The sequence below is a fragment of the Ciconia boyciana genome, chromosome 3 (genome assembly GCF_034638445.1).
Source record: "Ciconia boyciana chromosome 3, ASM3463844v1, whole genome shotgun sequence".
NCBI lineage: Eukaryota > Metazoa > Chordata > Aves > Ciconiiformes > Ciconiidae > Ciconia > Ciconia boyciana.
In genome coordinates this window covers 115,369,856-115,385,307 of record NC_132936.1, presented here as the reverse complement: position 1 = coordinate 115,385,307, position 15,452 = coordinate 115,369,856, and the positions used below count along the sequence as shown (strand labels likewise).

At 45.1% G+C, this 15,452-nt stretch overlaps 1 protein-coding gene across 1 annotated transcript; it reads right to left on the bottom strand.

The window, feature by feature from the left end:
• Positions 1-1,036: 1,036 nt before the first annotated feature.
• Positions 1,037-15,452, bottom strand: THUMPD2 (THUMP domain 2 tRNA and snRNA guanosine methyltransferase). The gene is given in 14 exon segments (XM_072857742.1): positions 1,037-1,798; positions 1,996-2,003; positions 3,606-3,690; positions 5,460-5,574; positions 6,203-6,270; positions 6,878-6,969; positions 7,277-7,329; positions 8,680-8,757; positions 8,850-8,878; positions 10,093-10,260; positions 10,971-11,010; positions 14,450-14,457; positions 14,528-14,657; positions 15,081-15,452. Coding segments are annotated over 14 exon segments (1,377 nt in total). The 3' UTR covers positions 1,037-1,667.

Below are 15,452 nucleotides of genomic sequence, written 5' to 3'. Positions count from 1 at the left end.
TTCAGGGCTGGTAAGGCCTCACCAGGATTGGTGTCCAGCGTTAGGTCCTCCAGTTCAGGACAGATGCAGGAAAACAGAAGGGGGGCCAGCAGAGGCTGCAAAAATGGTTAGGGGCATGGAGCACAGTGCCTGTGAGGGGAGGGAGCTGGGCTTGGGTAGTCTGGTGAAAAGGAGGCAGAGGGGGCATCTACCAGGAGCCTGTGACTGCTTGAAAGGCAGTTATAGACATGAGAGCGCCAAACTCCTGCAGCATCAGACAATGCAGCAAGGGACAACAGCCACAGATTGCAGCTTGGGAGGCTCACACATAAGGAAAGCTTCTCCCCCAGGAGGGTGGTGTCCCCTGGGACACATACCCAGAGAGGCAGGGATCTCCATCCTTGGAGGTTTAAGGCTTGGCTACACAAAGCCCCAGCTGATGTGATCTAGCACTGGCAATAGGCCTGCTTCAACGGGGAGGCTGGAGGCCACTAGAGGCCCCTTCCCACAGGCATGACAACTGTATTGAAAAGACACCTCAGCATTGTATAAAGTTGGGGGGGGCTCCACAAGCAGTTCTCAACAACAGTAAGTTTTAGTCTCTTGAAATACAATTAGCCTTAAGATTAAAGTCTCTTCCCTTACCCAGCCAAAGCACTTTGTCAGAATCAAGAAAAAAAAAAAAAAGAAAAGAAAAAAAAACCCAAACCCAGACACACTACTAATTGTATCTTCATACCAATCACAGCAGAGGAACACACTGCATGAGCCCATCCCAGCTTGCCAAGTTGCAAACGCTTATCCAAAATAGCATCTGAAAGCAATCTGCAGTAATTCTCTATAAAAATACTTCCCTGTCAGCTCAGCAGCCATGGAAAGCCTTGAATTAGACTATCCTCCCCCTCCAAATACCTTTTGCATAGACTAAAAGAACTGCTAAGACCTCTCTCTTTTCAGGAGAATTTTTCCATGTGCTTCTTTACAGGTGGAACTCGCTTTTAATTGTTCATCCACTTGGCAGGTTTTTCCATCTTCCACGTTGTGCCCTTGGAGTAACATTACCAAGTGAGGAAAAGCATTATTTTTGATAGAAATAAGTCTCCTCACCCTAAAAAGCTAAAGCATACCCATTAGATACATGCACACACTGCGAAGAATTAACACCCCAAAAAGTTTATTTTCCACTCCAAGAGATCTCAATAGTGACATTTCCAACTCATCAGAAACTACCTTTAAAGTAATACTGCAAGGCACATGGTAAAGCGTATATCCAGCCCTCAAAAAGAGCTGGAGACTTCTTCAGATAAGGTGTGCTTCCTAAAAGCATTGCTGAAGGTGAAAATCCATTTACATTTAATATTACCACATTTGTTTTTGTAGTTCTGCAAATGAAGTCTTTCTGTCCCAAAGAAATTCCTCCCGATACTAAGAGGGTTTGCCTAAACAAGGATTTGAGGACTCTTGCTCATTACAATATTTTACAGTAAAAATATCTGAAACACTAGCAGGCATCTTCCACCTCTCCTAAAAACCAAAGAGAGAAAAGCAATGCCTTAGGACATGCCAAGTGAGGGTAGCTAACAAATGGCACAGGGTTCCTTCAGGTCAGCAGGGTTCCACCAGATCACTGCCGTGCTGCTTTGGAAGTGTATCAGCATTCAGGTTCACTTAGGCACAGTGCAAGAAAGCTACCGATTCCCAGCAGTAGAGATCTTCCTGTATTTGCATATGAAAGCATCCGTCTTTCCAAGACTAACATCTATTCCAGATGGCATAGATGCCATCTGGCACCAGAGACCCAAAATGTGTCTATCTGCTGCTGAGAAAGGATTCAACACCATTCACCAAGGAGGAAGAATTCCCATCAACATTCAGGGCTTTTGCAGCAGCGGTTTCACTTGCACCATCAGAAATTGCATTAGGAGACTCATTTTCAGCACACTCAGCAATGCCATCCATGCACTTATGGAGATCTTGGCTCAGCAGCAATACAATAGTGCCTCCACCACGAAATACTCTGGCAACTGCAGGAAAAATAAAGGTTAGGTGTTCAGCCTGCCTGGCATTCTTTCATCCATGCAGAGCTCAACGCTGCTGACACTTCAGATGCCAGCTGCATTTGATAAAACACCTAAAGACGATAAGGGTCATGGCTCAACTCAGTAAGCTACATCTCCAAATGGAATTTAAATTCTCTATCTTCATAACTCTTCCTAAATGGGAGAACTGGGCTCCATTCTGACTCCCAAACATTTCCAGCCTCAGGAGGTCTTTCCATTGGGTTAGCAGGGAAGATGGACCCAGTTTTTTCCCCCTCTCAGTATTCTTCCAAGGATGGAGGGTAGTGTCACCTTCAAACCCCATTTTTGGGTCTCATGAGCCCTCCACCAGTCTGCAAAGGAACAGCTTCCCAGGGCAGCAAGAACTTCTCAGGTTGGTAAGGCAATTCTGAAGCTGGCCTTGCCCTTTGGAAACTTTAAAAGGTCTGTCTTTTCTGTGTTCCACTGATCCTTAATGGCTTTCCAACTCAGGAAACACAGGACAATTAACCATTGTTTGAAATCCATTTCTCTTCATACATGAGCAAACATTACACTTGGCCTTGAAAGAAGGGGAAAAAAAGACTATCCTGGCTCTGTTCAGAGCAAGTGGATTGAACAGTCTTACTGGTGGGGCTCTCACGGTAATGGTCCCTTCCTCACCTCCACCTTCCCAAGGAAAGATTTTGCTTAGGATGGCCCAAGAGACCAAACGAGACCAGAAGACAAGCACAGCCAAAGGGAGGGATGGTCAGCACAAGCTGACATAAGATTGCTCTGACATTCTGTGGAGCTACCTCACCTTCTTCACCATCTTCCCACCACATTCCTGCATTGGGTGAGCAAGATGAACACCCGCTGAAAACCAACCCTACAGAAAAGGCTTGTTTTCAGCCAAGAAAGGATATAAAGGGGCAGATGGTTTGAACTGCCTGTTAGAAGCAGCCCGCTATTAGCTTGGCTGAACTCTGCCACAAAATGACAGGGTGAGAGAGGAAAGGAGGCATATAAAGCAGACCAGGTGGCTAGCTGGATATTTGAGTACACGCTAACAGAAAGAAAAACGCATACCACCGTTTTCTGGTCCGAGATCCCTCCTGCCAAGGCAGGCTAGTAAAAGCTGGGTTGTGAATTCGGAAAGAAAGCCGATGATTTTATACAAGCTGATCTCCACTGAGAAAGGATTATTGCTTTATTTGCCTGGCCACGCTTTCAGTTTGTCTAGGTCATCCTCTTCTCTTCCTCCTTTCTGTCACCATCATGCCTTGTAAAAAAATACTTGTGAGCGTGGCTCAGACAGCAAACTCATTCCTTGTCAGCTTGCGCTTCCACAAGCTTGCAAGACAGCAGCCATCAGCATGTCCACAGCTTGCAAGACAAGCCACCACAGCCTTTAAGGGACAAGGACTCAGACTTTCACAGTCTGCACAAGATCAGATTACAGAGCTGGAGAGTGTTTGGAATAAAACAAACCTGAAGCTGGCTGAACACTTAGGATCGCAAACCATCATGACATTTACATCAAACCCCAAGCATGTCAAAGGTAACACGTACCTCTCCACTTCCTAGAGAATATCCAGAAAGAGCTGTATGTCTTTTGTGATCTTGAACTTCTTCCCAAACAGAATAGCCGAAATCACAGTGTCAAAGCTTTCTGAAGGCAATGGCAATGCTGCAGAATAAAGGCAGGTTTCAGACAGACATCTGACTATCTGAAAAATGAACAGCAGCTATGCCCCCATTCACCTTACAAAACTGTCTGCCAGCTCTTCTGTGGGTTATGCACCCAGATTCATAACTCCTTCTGTACTTATCCTCACAAATCGCACTACAAAGCCACCAACCCAGTGCAGACTGGGAAGAGACAAACACGAGAGTGGGGTTTAGCTTGTAGATTCCCTGTTACTGGTGATATGTTTGTTACTGGTGGTATGAAAGTATGACTATCCTAACAGGGCACTGCATGGGTCCAAACTAATTGCTGCTTCTCAACACACAGTACATCTTTACAAGCAAAACGCAAAAGAAGAGCTCAGTTTGCAAGCACTTTACTTAGTGCAGATGTGCAGATGCACATGTATGAACGGCAAGGAACCATATGTTAAATTCCTCTCCATCCCCCTTTTCTCCCCCCAAGAATCCGGTTACAGCCAGAATCACTTGGATTCTGTTGGAGCTAGTATTTTTGAAGTATCTCCTCAGAGTTTCTGCATCCAGGAAACAGTCAGTTCTCTTGACCATGACACAGCACTGCACCATTGGGGTGATGAAGGCCAGACACATACCAGGCTGGGCTGGCCAGAGGGTAGCCAGCATGTGAGAGGATGAGACTATGGGTTCTCCATCCCTCAGGATGCTCAAAACTCAACTGGAAGAGGCCCTGAGCAACATGATCCACCTTTGGGGTTAGCCCCACTCCCAGCAGATAACAGGACTAAAGACCTCCAGCAGTCCCTTCCCACCTAAACCCTGCTGTGATTCTATGCCAGCCTTTCCAGAACTGGCTGGGGATGGTTCTTGGACCATCCTTGCATCCACACTTACAGCACAACAATTTCATCTAAAAATGGAAGGACAAGTTACCTACAGTCCTTCTCAAAACATGCAGAAGTAACAGCTTCTGACCAGTGACAAAGACACCAGGTACTTGTTCAGTATTAGAAAAGCTTGACATCAAAGTACCTTCCATTATCCTAGAAGCCAAGGCCAATCACAGCTTTTAAGTAAGAAATAAAGCTATATATATTCCTATAAAAAAGAAATAATACTATTTCTTACCATTCTGGTAAGAAATAGATACTGCAAAGGAAAAACTATGCATACTTCATCATCCATGCACAGGGAAAAACACCCAGCTTTTGTCTGTGATTAATTTCATAAAGGACTAATTTAGACTCAAGCTTTGAGCTCCAGAATAAGGTCATAAAATTATTACCTTCTCCCCAGACTAGCTCATGAACTGAGAGCAAACAGATTCCCTCTTCCAGAGGAAAGGCATCATCATTTAAAATACTCCTACTGCAAAACATTAACAATTCAATACTGAGCTACATGAGTCCCCACCATTACTCATTTAGTACATTTAAGTTACAAGCGACATTTTATCTGGATTTGTCCTTGCTGTGTTCCCGTAAGACACAAAAAATTCTCACATGGTATATACTCTTTGTGGTGTTCACAAGTTTACCATTAAGACAGACAACTACTGCCCATGTCTGACAATTATTGTCATTGTCTTCTGCTTGAGTTTATTCTTGCCAAAGTTCAGAGGGGGACAGAACAAATAATTATCCATTCACTAGCACTACAGAGTCACTGCTCAGCTATTTGTTGAGAGTTAGCTCTACTACACATCACCTCAAGAGAACCTACAGTACCTGTGTAATCCCAGAACCACAAAAAATTTCAAATGTGTCTCACTTGGGAAGCCTACAGACATACCTTTCACAGAAGCTTTAAGTAACTCAATCTTATCCATCAAGCCTGTAGTCCTAATATTCACATCTGCACCCTCTAACTGTGAATCACTTCTATCAGCACCCTAGTAACAGGCTTCCTGTTCAGAGAAAAAGAGAAAAGTCACCTAGTTGACAAACAGGTGTAGTTATTTTACAAACCTTTCTCAGAACTGCCCTGTTGCACAGCTCTTCCAAGACAAACCTCTTCCTGGGAGTTCTCGTACCATTACACAGAGCAATACACAGATCCAGAGGACAGAGGAATGGGGGAAGTATGCACTGTCTTCACTCTTTTCACGTCCTGGTCTGCTCAAGACACTTGTAACTTCCAGAAATATTGAGGCTATGTCCTAACAGCAAGACCCCAGCTAGCTACAGAGACAGAGCTACGCTGCCTCTAATACTGACAACTGACTGTACTGTTCCATTGACACCTCCCTTCCCAGGATAAGCCCAGGCAGCTTTAAAAGTCCATAGCTGCCTTACACAAAACCTGCGGTATAAATCCAGGGCTCCCAGCACCCATCTGCATAAATATGTAGGACTTTGTTTTACATTCCTGTGCAGGAACATTTGTACTAAAACACTTTTCACAACTGCCTAGAAAGATCAGTTTGGTTCCAGCTTTCCAGTAATGGACTTTGGTGTAACTGTGGGACACATTTTTCGTGATGCAACTACAAGCCATCTTGCAAAGGTCCTGCCTGCTGCGACTGTGATACTCACGGGACACTCTTTGGCAGCTTCCAGCAGCATTATTCCTAGCCCACACATGGGATCCAGCACAAAGGCACCTGCCTGCAAAAATATAGGGGTTATTGCATCCCAAGCAAGACAGACTTTTCTCCCAGCACAAAGCTTACTCGGGGATGTACAGGTCACCTACATACTCCCACCGAATCCAGTGCAGGTAACAATAATCACTGGTTTACCAGGCCAAACTTGCTTGTAATAGAATATAGTAAAAAAAAAAAAGAGAAGATAATTTCACTAAAGACAATCCATCACTGCATCCAGCCTTGAGGTGACACTGAGGGAAACAAATTATGACTGGGGGTACTGATACCAAATTAATCTGTGGAAATCATCACATACGCTTCTGTTTTCCCTTGGGAGAACAACCCCAAACAAGGTTTGAAGCCTCAACAGTGAAAAAATCTTGCCATTTAGACATATATTTTCATACAAGGAATAACACCTCTCCTGAGAAGGATCTGGGATTACAGCAGATATCTGGTTGAACAGCGCACTCTGATCACAGATAAGGCAAACCCTCTCCACATGCCTTAAGAGGATGGGGCATTAAAATCACCACACTTCTTCAAAGCTTCCAGCTCCAGCTCTGACCAGCAGCAACCTCCCCTTCATTTGGGACTCTACATCTTTGCCATGAACATTCACTTTCACAGATTTCAGCCAGAGATGCCATGGCCCATGCAACTGTTGACCACAGTCCTGCTGTTTTGATATACTCTCTGTTTGCCAATGGAAGCCTGCAGACAGCAAAAAATCAACATAAGGTAACAGTACAACCACCCAGAAAAGCCCATGTAATATGAAAGAACAAATGAACTGGACAGATCTGCAGACAGACAGATAGAAACCACAGTCTGCTTTTATCCAGAACTCACTGCCAAGTCTGGCCTATGTGCTCAGATAAGCTCCAGACAGACCAAAAGACTAATGGGACAGTCCAGTGAATATTAAACCAGAAGATAAGTACTCACAGTGGACAGCAAGACTATTTAGAAATTATGTCTGTTCTGATACTACCAAGGCAAAGCCGGTGAGAATGCCTACCTGAAAAGAGGAATCCCCACCACAGAGTGAAGGTCATTAAGATGTACAAAGATCTGAAAGAGGAAAAAAAAAACATTAGAAACTCTCAAACTGACACACAACAATAGCTTTAACTCATTTAAACCAGACACAGAAGATGTTTCTATGAACTTCCTAGTTTTTAAGAACAAAAATGCACGCTTTAGGCAATTATGATTAATTGGAAGAAATCACACTAGGTAATCTGAATGTCACTTTAAAGATGATTTAATATTTAAGCAAGCTGGGAAGGGATTTTATCAGCCAGGAAGACATCAGCAAGCACTTGACTCTTCAAGGGAACCAATTTTTGTAATGTTGAATGGATATTTTTAATTATAAGACCAATTACTCTGACCAGGAGAAGATTTTTCACTGTATATTAGCTACCAGCACTCAGCTATTCACACACAGAGCCTTTTTAAAAACAAAAACAAAAACCAAAAAACCCCACACAACAAAAACGAGTGCCACTAAGCAGTATTTCAGATGAAGGTAAACATGGGTGATCCTTCCAGAAATATACACAGCTCAAAGAAATTGTCCTCCTGTCCCATAGAGAGCATCCCAAAAGAAGACTGAGCTCCCCAACAGGTCTTGCATGACTGCAATCCCTCCCTCCCCAGGAAGCCCAAAGAGAAAGACGATGCTTTTGAAATATCCCAGCCCTCAGCACTTGAATGGTTTCAGAGCAAAAATCTGGACAAGAACAAAAGCCCCACTTGAGACTCAACAAAGCTGCATTTGACACACAGCCTGGGAAAACCAGAGCCAGCAGATGAACTCAGAGCTTTTACAGAACGCCTCAGATCTCCCAGCATCAGTGCTGAGAGCAGCTCCCATACGCCAAGCACAGGGATGCAGAAACAGCTTGTCAAGAGTCCTTTCCAAGGTCTCCAGACAGCTTGCACCCTGGAGGATGCCTTAAACAAGCTGCTTGTCAGGGACAGGGTCTGGGAGGAGGCTCTTCCATAAATGGCGTTCTCAAGATGGCATTCCTCGAGAACACGACCTTGCTGCTCACTCTCTTCCCCTACAGAGGCTAAACTAGCTGCCCAATGGCCCAGGCGATCTCCATTTTCAACACAGTCAGTTTGTAAGCATGCTGGATCCTGAGACATGGCCTGTATGGATCCTTCCTCTCATGTACAGGCCCATGCTGGCCATTCTGGTATTTATTTAAGTGCACTGGAAGGCATGCACACAGTGGCTACAGAAAAGCTTTGCTCAGTGCTACCAGAGGATTTCTAGTTAAATTCAGTGGCAGAAAGACAAACGGGGAGAGGCCATGGTCCCGCGTGCAAAGGGAGCAGAGAACAAAACAAAAGATACCAGGGGCAATTCTGGAAGCAGCAAGAGGCCATCTGGCAGACAGGCACCACTACCTCTAGATCAGGGTCCTACAGATCAGCCTGCCACCCACACTGCTTCATGAGCACTATGCCAATGGCTCTTCTGATCTCCTGCAAGGGGGAATAACAGTCACAGGCAGTAAAAATAACAGAATTAAGAAAACTACAGATCCCAGCCTCCACTGCACAATCCTTAGAAATACCTGGGAAAAGAAAGAGTCTCTCTCTATCCCTAGGAGAACAATTCATACAAAAATCGTACAGAAGAGGTACAACAGGGCACAACAAAAGTTGTCATCATTTTAGAATTATATCACACACAAAATATGTCTGATGGCTGTAAACTAGATTACCAAATAGAAAACCTGTGAAGGCACAAATGCAACTCACAATTTTAATGCTTTTATGCCATCTAGAAAGCTCTGACTACCTTCACAGTATGAAAGTCCAAACACACAGCACGAATTTAAGCAAATATTAATGTTGGCAGGCTCATGTGTTCCACCCTCCCAAGGTACTAGCTTTAGCGGGGGGGGGGGGAATCTAATCAAACTGCTATTATCTTCGAGTAAGAGAAATCTACATAAATTGCAGCTACACAGGGTTTCTTTTTTAATTTTTTTATTTTCCTCACAGTAGAAAGATATTACAGATGAGAAGAGTGCTGGATGGAAAGGGCCCCTGGAGGTCTCTAAGCCACCACTCTCTCCCAGGGACCAAGAGCCACGCCCCAGGACCGTACCACCCTTTTGGGGAACAAGCTCTCCCCAGTGCTCAACCAGAGCCCACCGAAGCTGCAAGTTCTGGTTTTGCGCCTTCTTTTACACTCTGCCACAACTGAGAGGAGTCTGGCTCCACTGTGCTTGCAATGGCTCTTTAAGTACCTGTAAACTACTATCAGATCACTCCTCAGACTCCACAAGCCCAGCTACCTCAACCTCTTACCTTTACTTATCCTCAATAAAAAGCATTGATTTGAAAAATAGTCAGGGTAAGAGTGCCCCGAAATTAACAACAGCCCTTGTATTTCCACTTGTTTAAGGTAAATGCGGGTTAAGGGCTTTTTTTCAGAAAATACAGAAAAAGCTTTGATCAGTTTGTTATTCTAAAACATTCAACACACAACTGACATGACAAATAAACTACACATCTGCCTTCACCTTTGCTAAATTCTTTTAAAAAATAAGATACTTTAGCATACCTGTGAAGGAAGTATTTTGGCAATCGCTCCACTACAATGACAAGAAACTCTCAAACTGAAGCTAAGCTGCTCATTCGCAATAGGCTTCCCTCCACTGCTTTTGGGAAGGTCTTCTAAGGAAGTCTTGCTTTCAGTCCAGCAGTCCTGATCATTCTTTCTCTCTGCTACCGCACACCTCTCTCCAGCTTCCGCTTGACATTCCTCAGATACAGTCTCTCTCACTTGTTCTGTGTTCTTTTAGTTGCAGTATTTGTCTCTTCTTCTGATTTCCTTTTCAGAGGTGATGGGTTTTCTTGAGAGACATAATCTTTTTTCACCCTCATGCCCATGAAGGTTTCTCCAGATAGAGATAACATCCAGCCAATACTTTGGTTCCTCCATGAAAACGCTTTTAATCTCATGCAGCATTTTCCCTAGAAAAAACAAGTAGTTTCAGGTTAAGTAGTTCAGTCTCAGCATTTGATTTTCCTGTGGATTGAGAACAGCTCTTAACAGAGACTGTGCTCACATTTCATCAATGTGTGAATCCAGGAACCACAGCAGCAGCAACCACAGGCATAGCTGAGCTCTCAACACCCACCTACCCCATCACCAAAGACCCAGGCATCCATCTGATTACAAGCTCTGCAGAACCAAGATTAAATCGTGCAGGGGTTGAATTCTGCAGAAGAATTCAGCAGCTCTAGAAAACCAGACCACCTCTGAGAGTCATTCCCAGGGACGGAGCACCAGCCAACCATGCCATCCTCCTCAGAAAGCACTTGGTCCAGGATTAGAGATGTGGGACACTCTGCAGGGCTGAAAGACAGACGTGAACATGAATCACTTTGATTCAGCTCAGAATAAAAGCCACAAGTTTATAAAGGACATCTCTCCTTGCTGTTCATCAACCTGCCTTCAATTGTGCAAAGTCTCCAACACATGCCTGAACTTACACCTGTGGGTAGTCCTCTTGACCTAGCTACGACAATTCACTTAAAAACTTCGAAGCTGGTCAAGGGGGGCGGGAAGGTATTTCTTTTTCTCATTTAGAATCATGGTTAAATTTGATCCTCAAAGCTGAAGGTCATCTGTGATCTCCCAAATAAAATCCCACCAGCACAGAGATATCAAGCCATCTTACTTGAAATTCTTATTCCTGACAAAGACTGTGACCCAAGTAGCTGAGATTTACAAGAAATCTGTGTACTGAACAGTTAAGTGACACAGGATGTACGTCTGGATCCACTTTGCCTAAAGGAAAATGACTCATCCTTAAAATGCATAACAAGGGGTCCAGAACTGGACTTCAGTGTCGTTAACTTTTTTTGGTGCAGGGGGGTGGTGTTACACGTACACATATATGTACAATGCCAGCAGAACACAAGCTGGTAAGATATCTATTTCAAACAATTTTAAAGCCATTTTCAGCACAAAAAAAGCATTGAAAATATACCTGGGTGAAGAATACTCCAGAATTGATTACTGTCAATTAGAACTACAGCTGTTAGTGTCACCAAAATCAGGAATCAAACTCCTTAACACCAACGTAGCATTAAGAAGCAGGCATTCTTTATTACGGCGCTGGATGCACGGGGTATTGTTCCACCTAGTGTGCATACCGCAGGTTACATCAACCGAAACTTATATTGTCCGATTATGCATCAAATGCATACATATGCATCAAATTTCCCAGAATGATCATGCATATTCATTCAATTTCCCAGAACTAATTATCATATTTGCATGGTCATTACCCATGCGTCCTTGAGCTCCGAGGGGCTTCCATGGGGGTCTCTGGTGGTCCTTGGTGGTCGTACAGGTGTGTCCTTTAGTCGACCCCTTCTTCGGGACATGCACAATATCACCTTGCTTATGTAACTTGCTTCCCTTCTTCATGGTGCATGGTCCCTAACAATGATTTGGCACCCTTAACACAAACCAATTATTCTAACTACCCTCAACTCGTTGTCAAGATGGGCTGGGGCTGTACTGGGAACATATCAACATATCCATAGCCATAGATGTATAAACACAACATTAAAGTATTGTCTATCCCGCTCCTATCTCTATGTTGCTTAGTTACAAAAGAACGAACTAATCATTTTGCTTACATCTGGTTACATTTCCCCCCTTTGGAAGTTTTGAAATAATCACCTTTTCAATACTTCCACTCTTAATCTTTCATACCTCAACATAAGCAGGTGGCTTCTCTCCCGGCATTGGTGTACGATGCTTCATTACCGATTTAAAAATTGCTACAGAATTCCTAGACATTGTCTGTGTCAACATTTTCTTTAAACATTGATAAACCAAACAAATCACCAAAACAACTGTAATCAAAATGATTAGTGTCTGTAACAACTCAGTTATTCATCCTTTAAGAGGAAATCCAAAATGTCCCAAAATTTGGCCTAACCAATTTTTTTGCATTTCACTTCTTAAACCTTGAGTCTGCTGTGCCACCCTCTTCATATCATCTATTTGTTCATTCAAAGCATCTGTAACATTTGGGATGTGCACACAGCAATCTTGATTTCTGTAAATCCACAATCATCGCTTCAACTCCCCCATCTGTTTCTCTCTCTTATTCCTCTGCTATTTTTATCATTATTTGTGGGGTAACTATGACTTGCCAGGTGGGTGTTACCCACCATCCATCCTCATTTTCTACTGCTCTCAACTATTCTGCCAATAATCTCTCCAATTTACCATAATTTGGTTTCGGGGTTGGAAGTTTTATCTGTTTTACTGGTACCAGGGCAAGGATGCTTTGCTCCGCTGCTTCTCTAGCAGTTTTATCAGCCAATCGGTTGCCCACATTTACCACGGCTTGTCCAAACTGATGTGCTTTACAATGCATTACTGCTACTTCCTTGGGCTGCTGGATGTCCTGGAGGAGTTGGAGAATTTCTTCCTTGTATGTAATGGGTGATCCTTGAGCTGACAACAGTCCTCCTTCCTTCCAGATAGCTCTATGTGTGTGAATCTGCTTTCTGTTGCTGATGTATTCACAGGGAGAGCTTCAGCTTTCATCACTTGGGTGGTGGTGACAACTGCATACTCCGCCATTCCTTTTCCATCTTGGACAAAACTGCTTCCATCCATAAACAGCTCCAAATCAGGATTAGGCAACGGTTTGTCCTTCAGGTCCTGTCTGCTAGAATATACCTGCTCAACAGTTTGCAAACAATCATGGTGTAAAGACTCACCCATTTCCGAGCTCAAAAACATTACTGGGTTCACTGCTGTTGTAGTTTTAAGTTCCTCATCATCCTATTCCAAGAGAGTGACCTGGTATTTAAGCATGCAGCTCAGGGAGAGCCAATGCCTCTCTTTTTGCTCCAAGACAGAAACTACCATATGTGGGACATAAACCGTAATCTTCTGCCCCATGGTTCATTTCCTTGCTTCTTGGACTAAGTACAGTTGCTGCCACAGCTCACAAACACCCAGGCCATCCCTTGCTGACATTATCCAATTGCTTAGAAAAATACCCAACGGCCTGTTTCCAAGTTCCTAATTTTTGAGTCAACACACCCAAAGCAAGATGTTATCACTCATGTACAAACAATTCAAAAGGCTTTGCTAAATCTGGGAGTCCTAACACAGGTGCGGACATCAAAGCCTTCTTCAGATTTTTAAAAGCTGTCCAACACTCAGGTGTCCACAGCAGGTAATTCCCCTGGGATCCTTTCAAAGCTGCATAATTGAGGACCCACAATTGATACCACCCAACCATACCCAAAAATATCCGCAATTCCCGTATCGTTCTGGGTTCTGGAATGTGACAAATTGCTTCCTTTCTGCCTGCTCCCAATCTTCTTTGTCCTTGTGAAATTTCAAAGCCTAAATATATCACAGTCTCTTTCCCAATCTGGGCCTTGCTTTTGATACTCGGTATCCTGCTTGTCCCAAAAAATTCAACAAGCTGATGGTCACTTGTAAACAGTCCTCTCGAGTCTCTGCTGCTATCGAGATGTCATCTACATACTGCAGTATTACTCCTTCTGAATTCTCTTTTTTCCACACTTCCAATTCCTTTGCCAACTGATTACCAAATATGGTAGGACTATTTTTGAACCCTTGAGGTAGCACCATCCAGGTGAGTTGTGTCTTGTGTCCAGTGGTGGGGCTTTCCCATTCAAAGGCAAATATTGCCTGGCTATCTTTGTCTAGAGGTATGCAGAAGAAAGCATCCTTGAGATCAAGTACAGTAAACAACTTATGTTTTTTTTTTTAAAGATGTCAGCAAGGTATATGGGTTAGCTACTACTGGGTGAATGTCTTGAACAATCTGATTTACGGCTCTTAAATCTTGAACTAACCTATATTCCTTGCCATTCTGCTTTTTCACTGGCAATATTGGGGTGTTATATTTTGATTCACACTCTATCAATAATCCATAATTCAAAAATTTTGTTATTAATCTTCCAACCCCTTTCTAGCTTCCCACTTAAGAGGATACTGTTTTTGTCTTACCGGTTTGCTTCCAGGTTACTGGTTCCGCCAATTTAGACCGACCTGGAATTCCACTAGTCCATACCAAGGGTGTTACTGCATCCTCCACTTCTGCAGGAATTTCTTCCTTTGGTCTTGGTGTGTTCTGTAATATAAAAACACTTCCACAGCTTTTGATTCAGGTATTAACAGCTGAGTCTCCTCATTTTTGAAAATTATTTGTGCATTCAGTTTACGCACTATATCTCTTCTCAACAAAGATGACGGATATTCTGGCATATAAAACCAGTTGCTCTCCAGCCTTGAGTCTCCTCAGCTCGCCCGGCTCCGCCTCTGTGCTGAAGAAGACCTTTCCTGAGACGCAGTCCACCTCAGGGGAAAAACAGAAACCAAACCAAAGCGGGAAGGGGCTTTGGGCGAGCACTCTCACCAGCTCAGCAGCCCCTCACACCCGCTCGCCCCTTCGCGGGGACGAGGGCAGCGCAGACCTCAGCTCACCGCAGGTGGCGAGAGGACACGGCCTGACCGAGTGGCAGGTGTCCCTGCCCACGGCAGGGCCGGCACCAGACGGCCCTGAGGGGTCCCTTCCGTCCCAGACCAAGACCAGACCCGTAGGGCCCCACGCGGGTGCCGGCACAGCCCACGCCACCGCCGCCCGGCTCCGGGGCGCGAAGCCAACGAGGCCGCGTTCCCCGCCGAGCCGGACCGGACCGGACCGGACCGCACCGCACCGGGCCGAGCCGGGCCGGGCCGGGCCGCACCGGGTGGGCACCAGCACCGGCTCCCCCCTCACCTCCGTGGCGCTGAGCCGCGCCCGCACCCCCCGCGCGAGGAAGGCCTCCAGCCCGCGGCCCCGCCCTTCGCCGCCATCTTGGCCCGCCCCGCCACCCTCAGCGCGGCCCAGGGGGCCTGGCGGGACCGGCCCCCCTCGGCGGGGCCCCTCCTCGGGGGCGGCTCTCCCGCCGTGAGCCCGCCCTGGGAGGGGGCCGGCGGGGCAGGACAGAGGCTCCTGGTGCCGCCTGCGTCGGTGCGAAAGGTGTTGGAAAGCGTCCGATGCGAAGTATATTTGTACACTCTGGGAGCAAATCTTCACCTGCCGCCACGGGACCGCTTGGCCACTAAATGCGCTCGTCACCGCGAGGGAGGTGACGCCCTGAGGGACCAT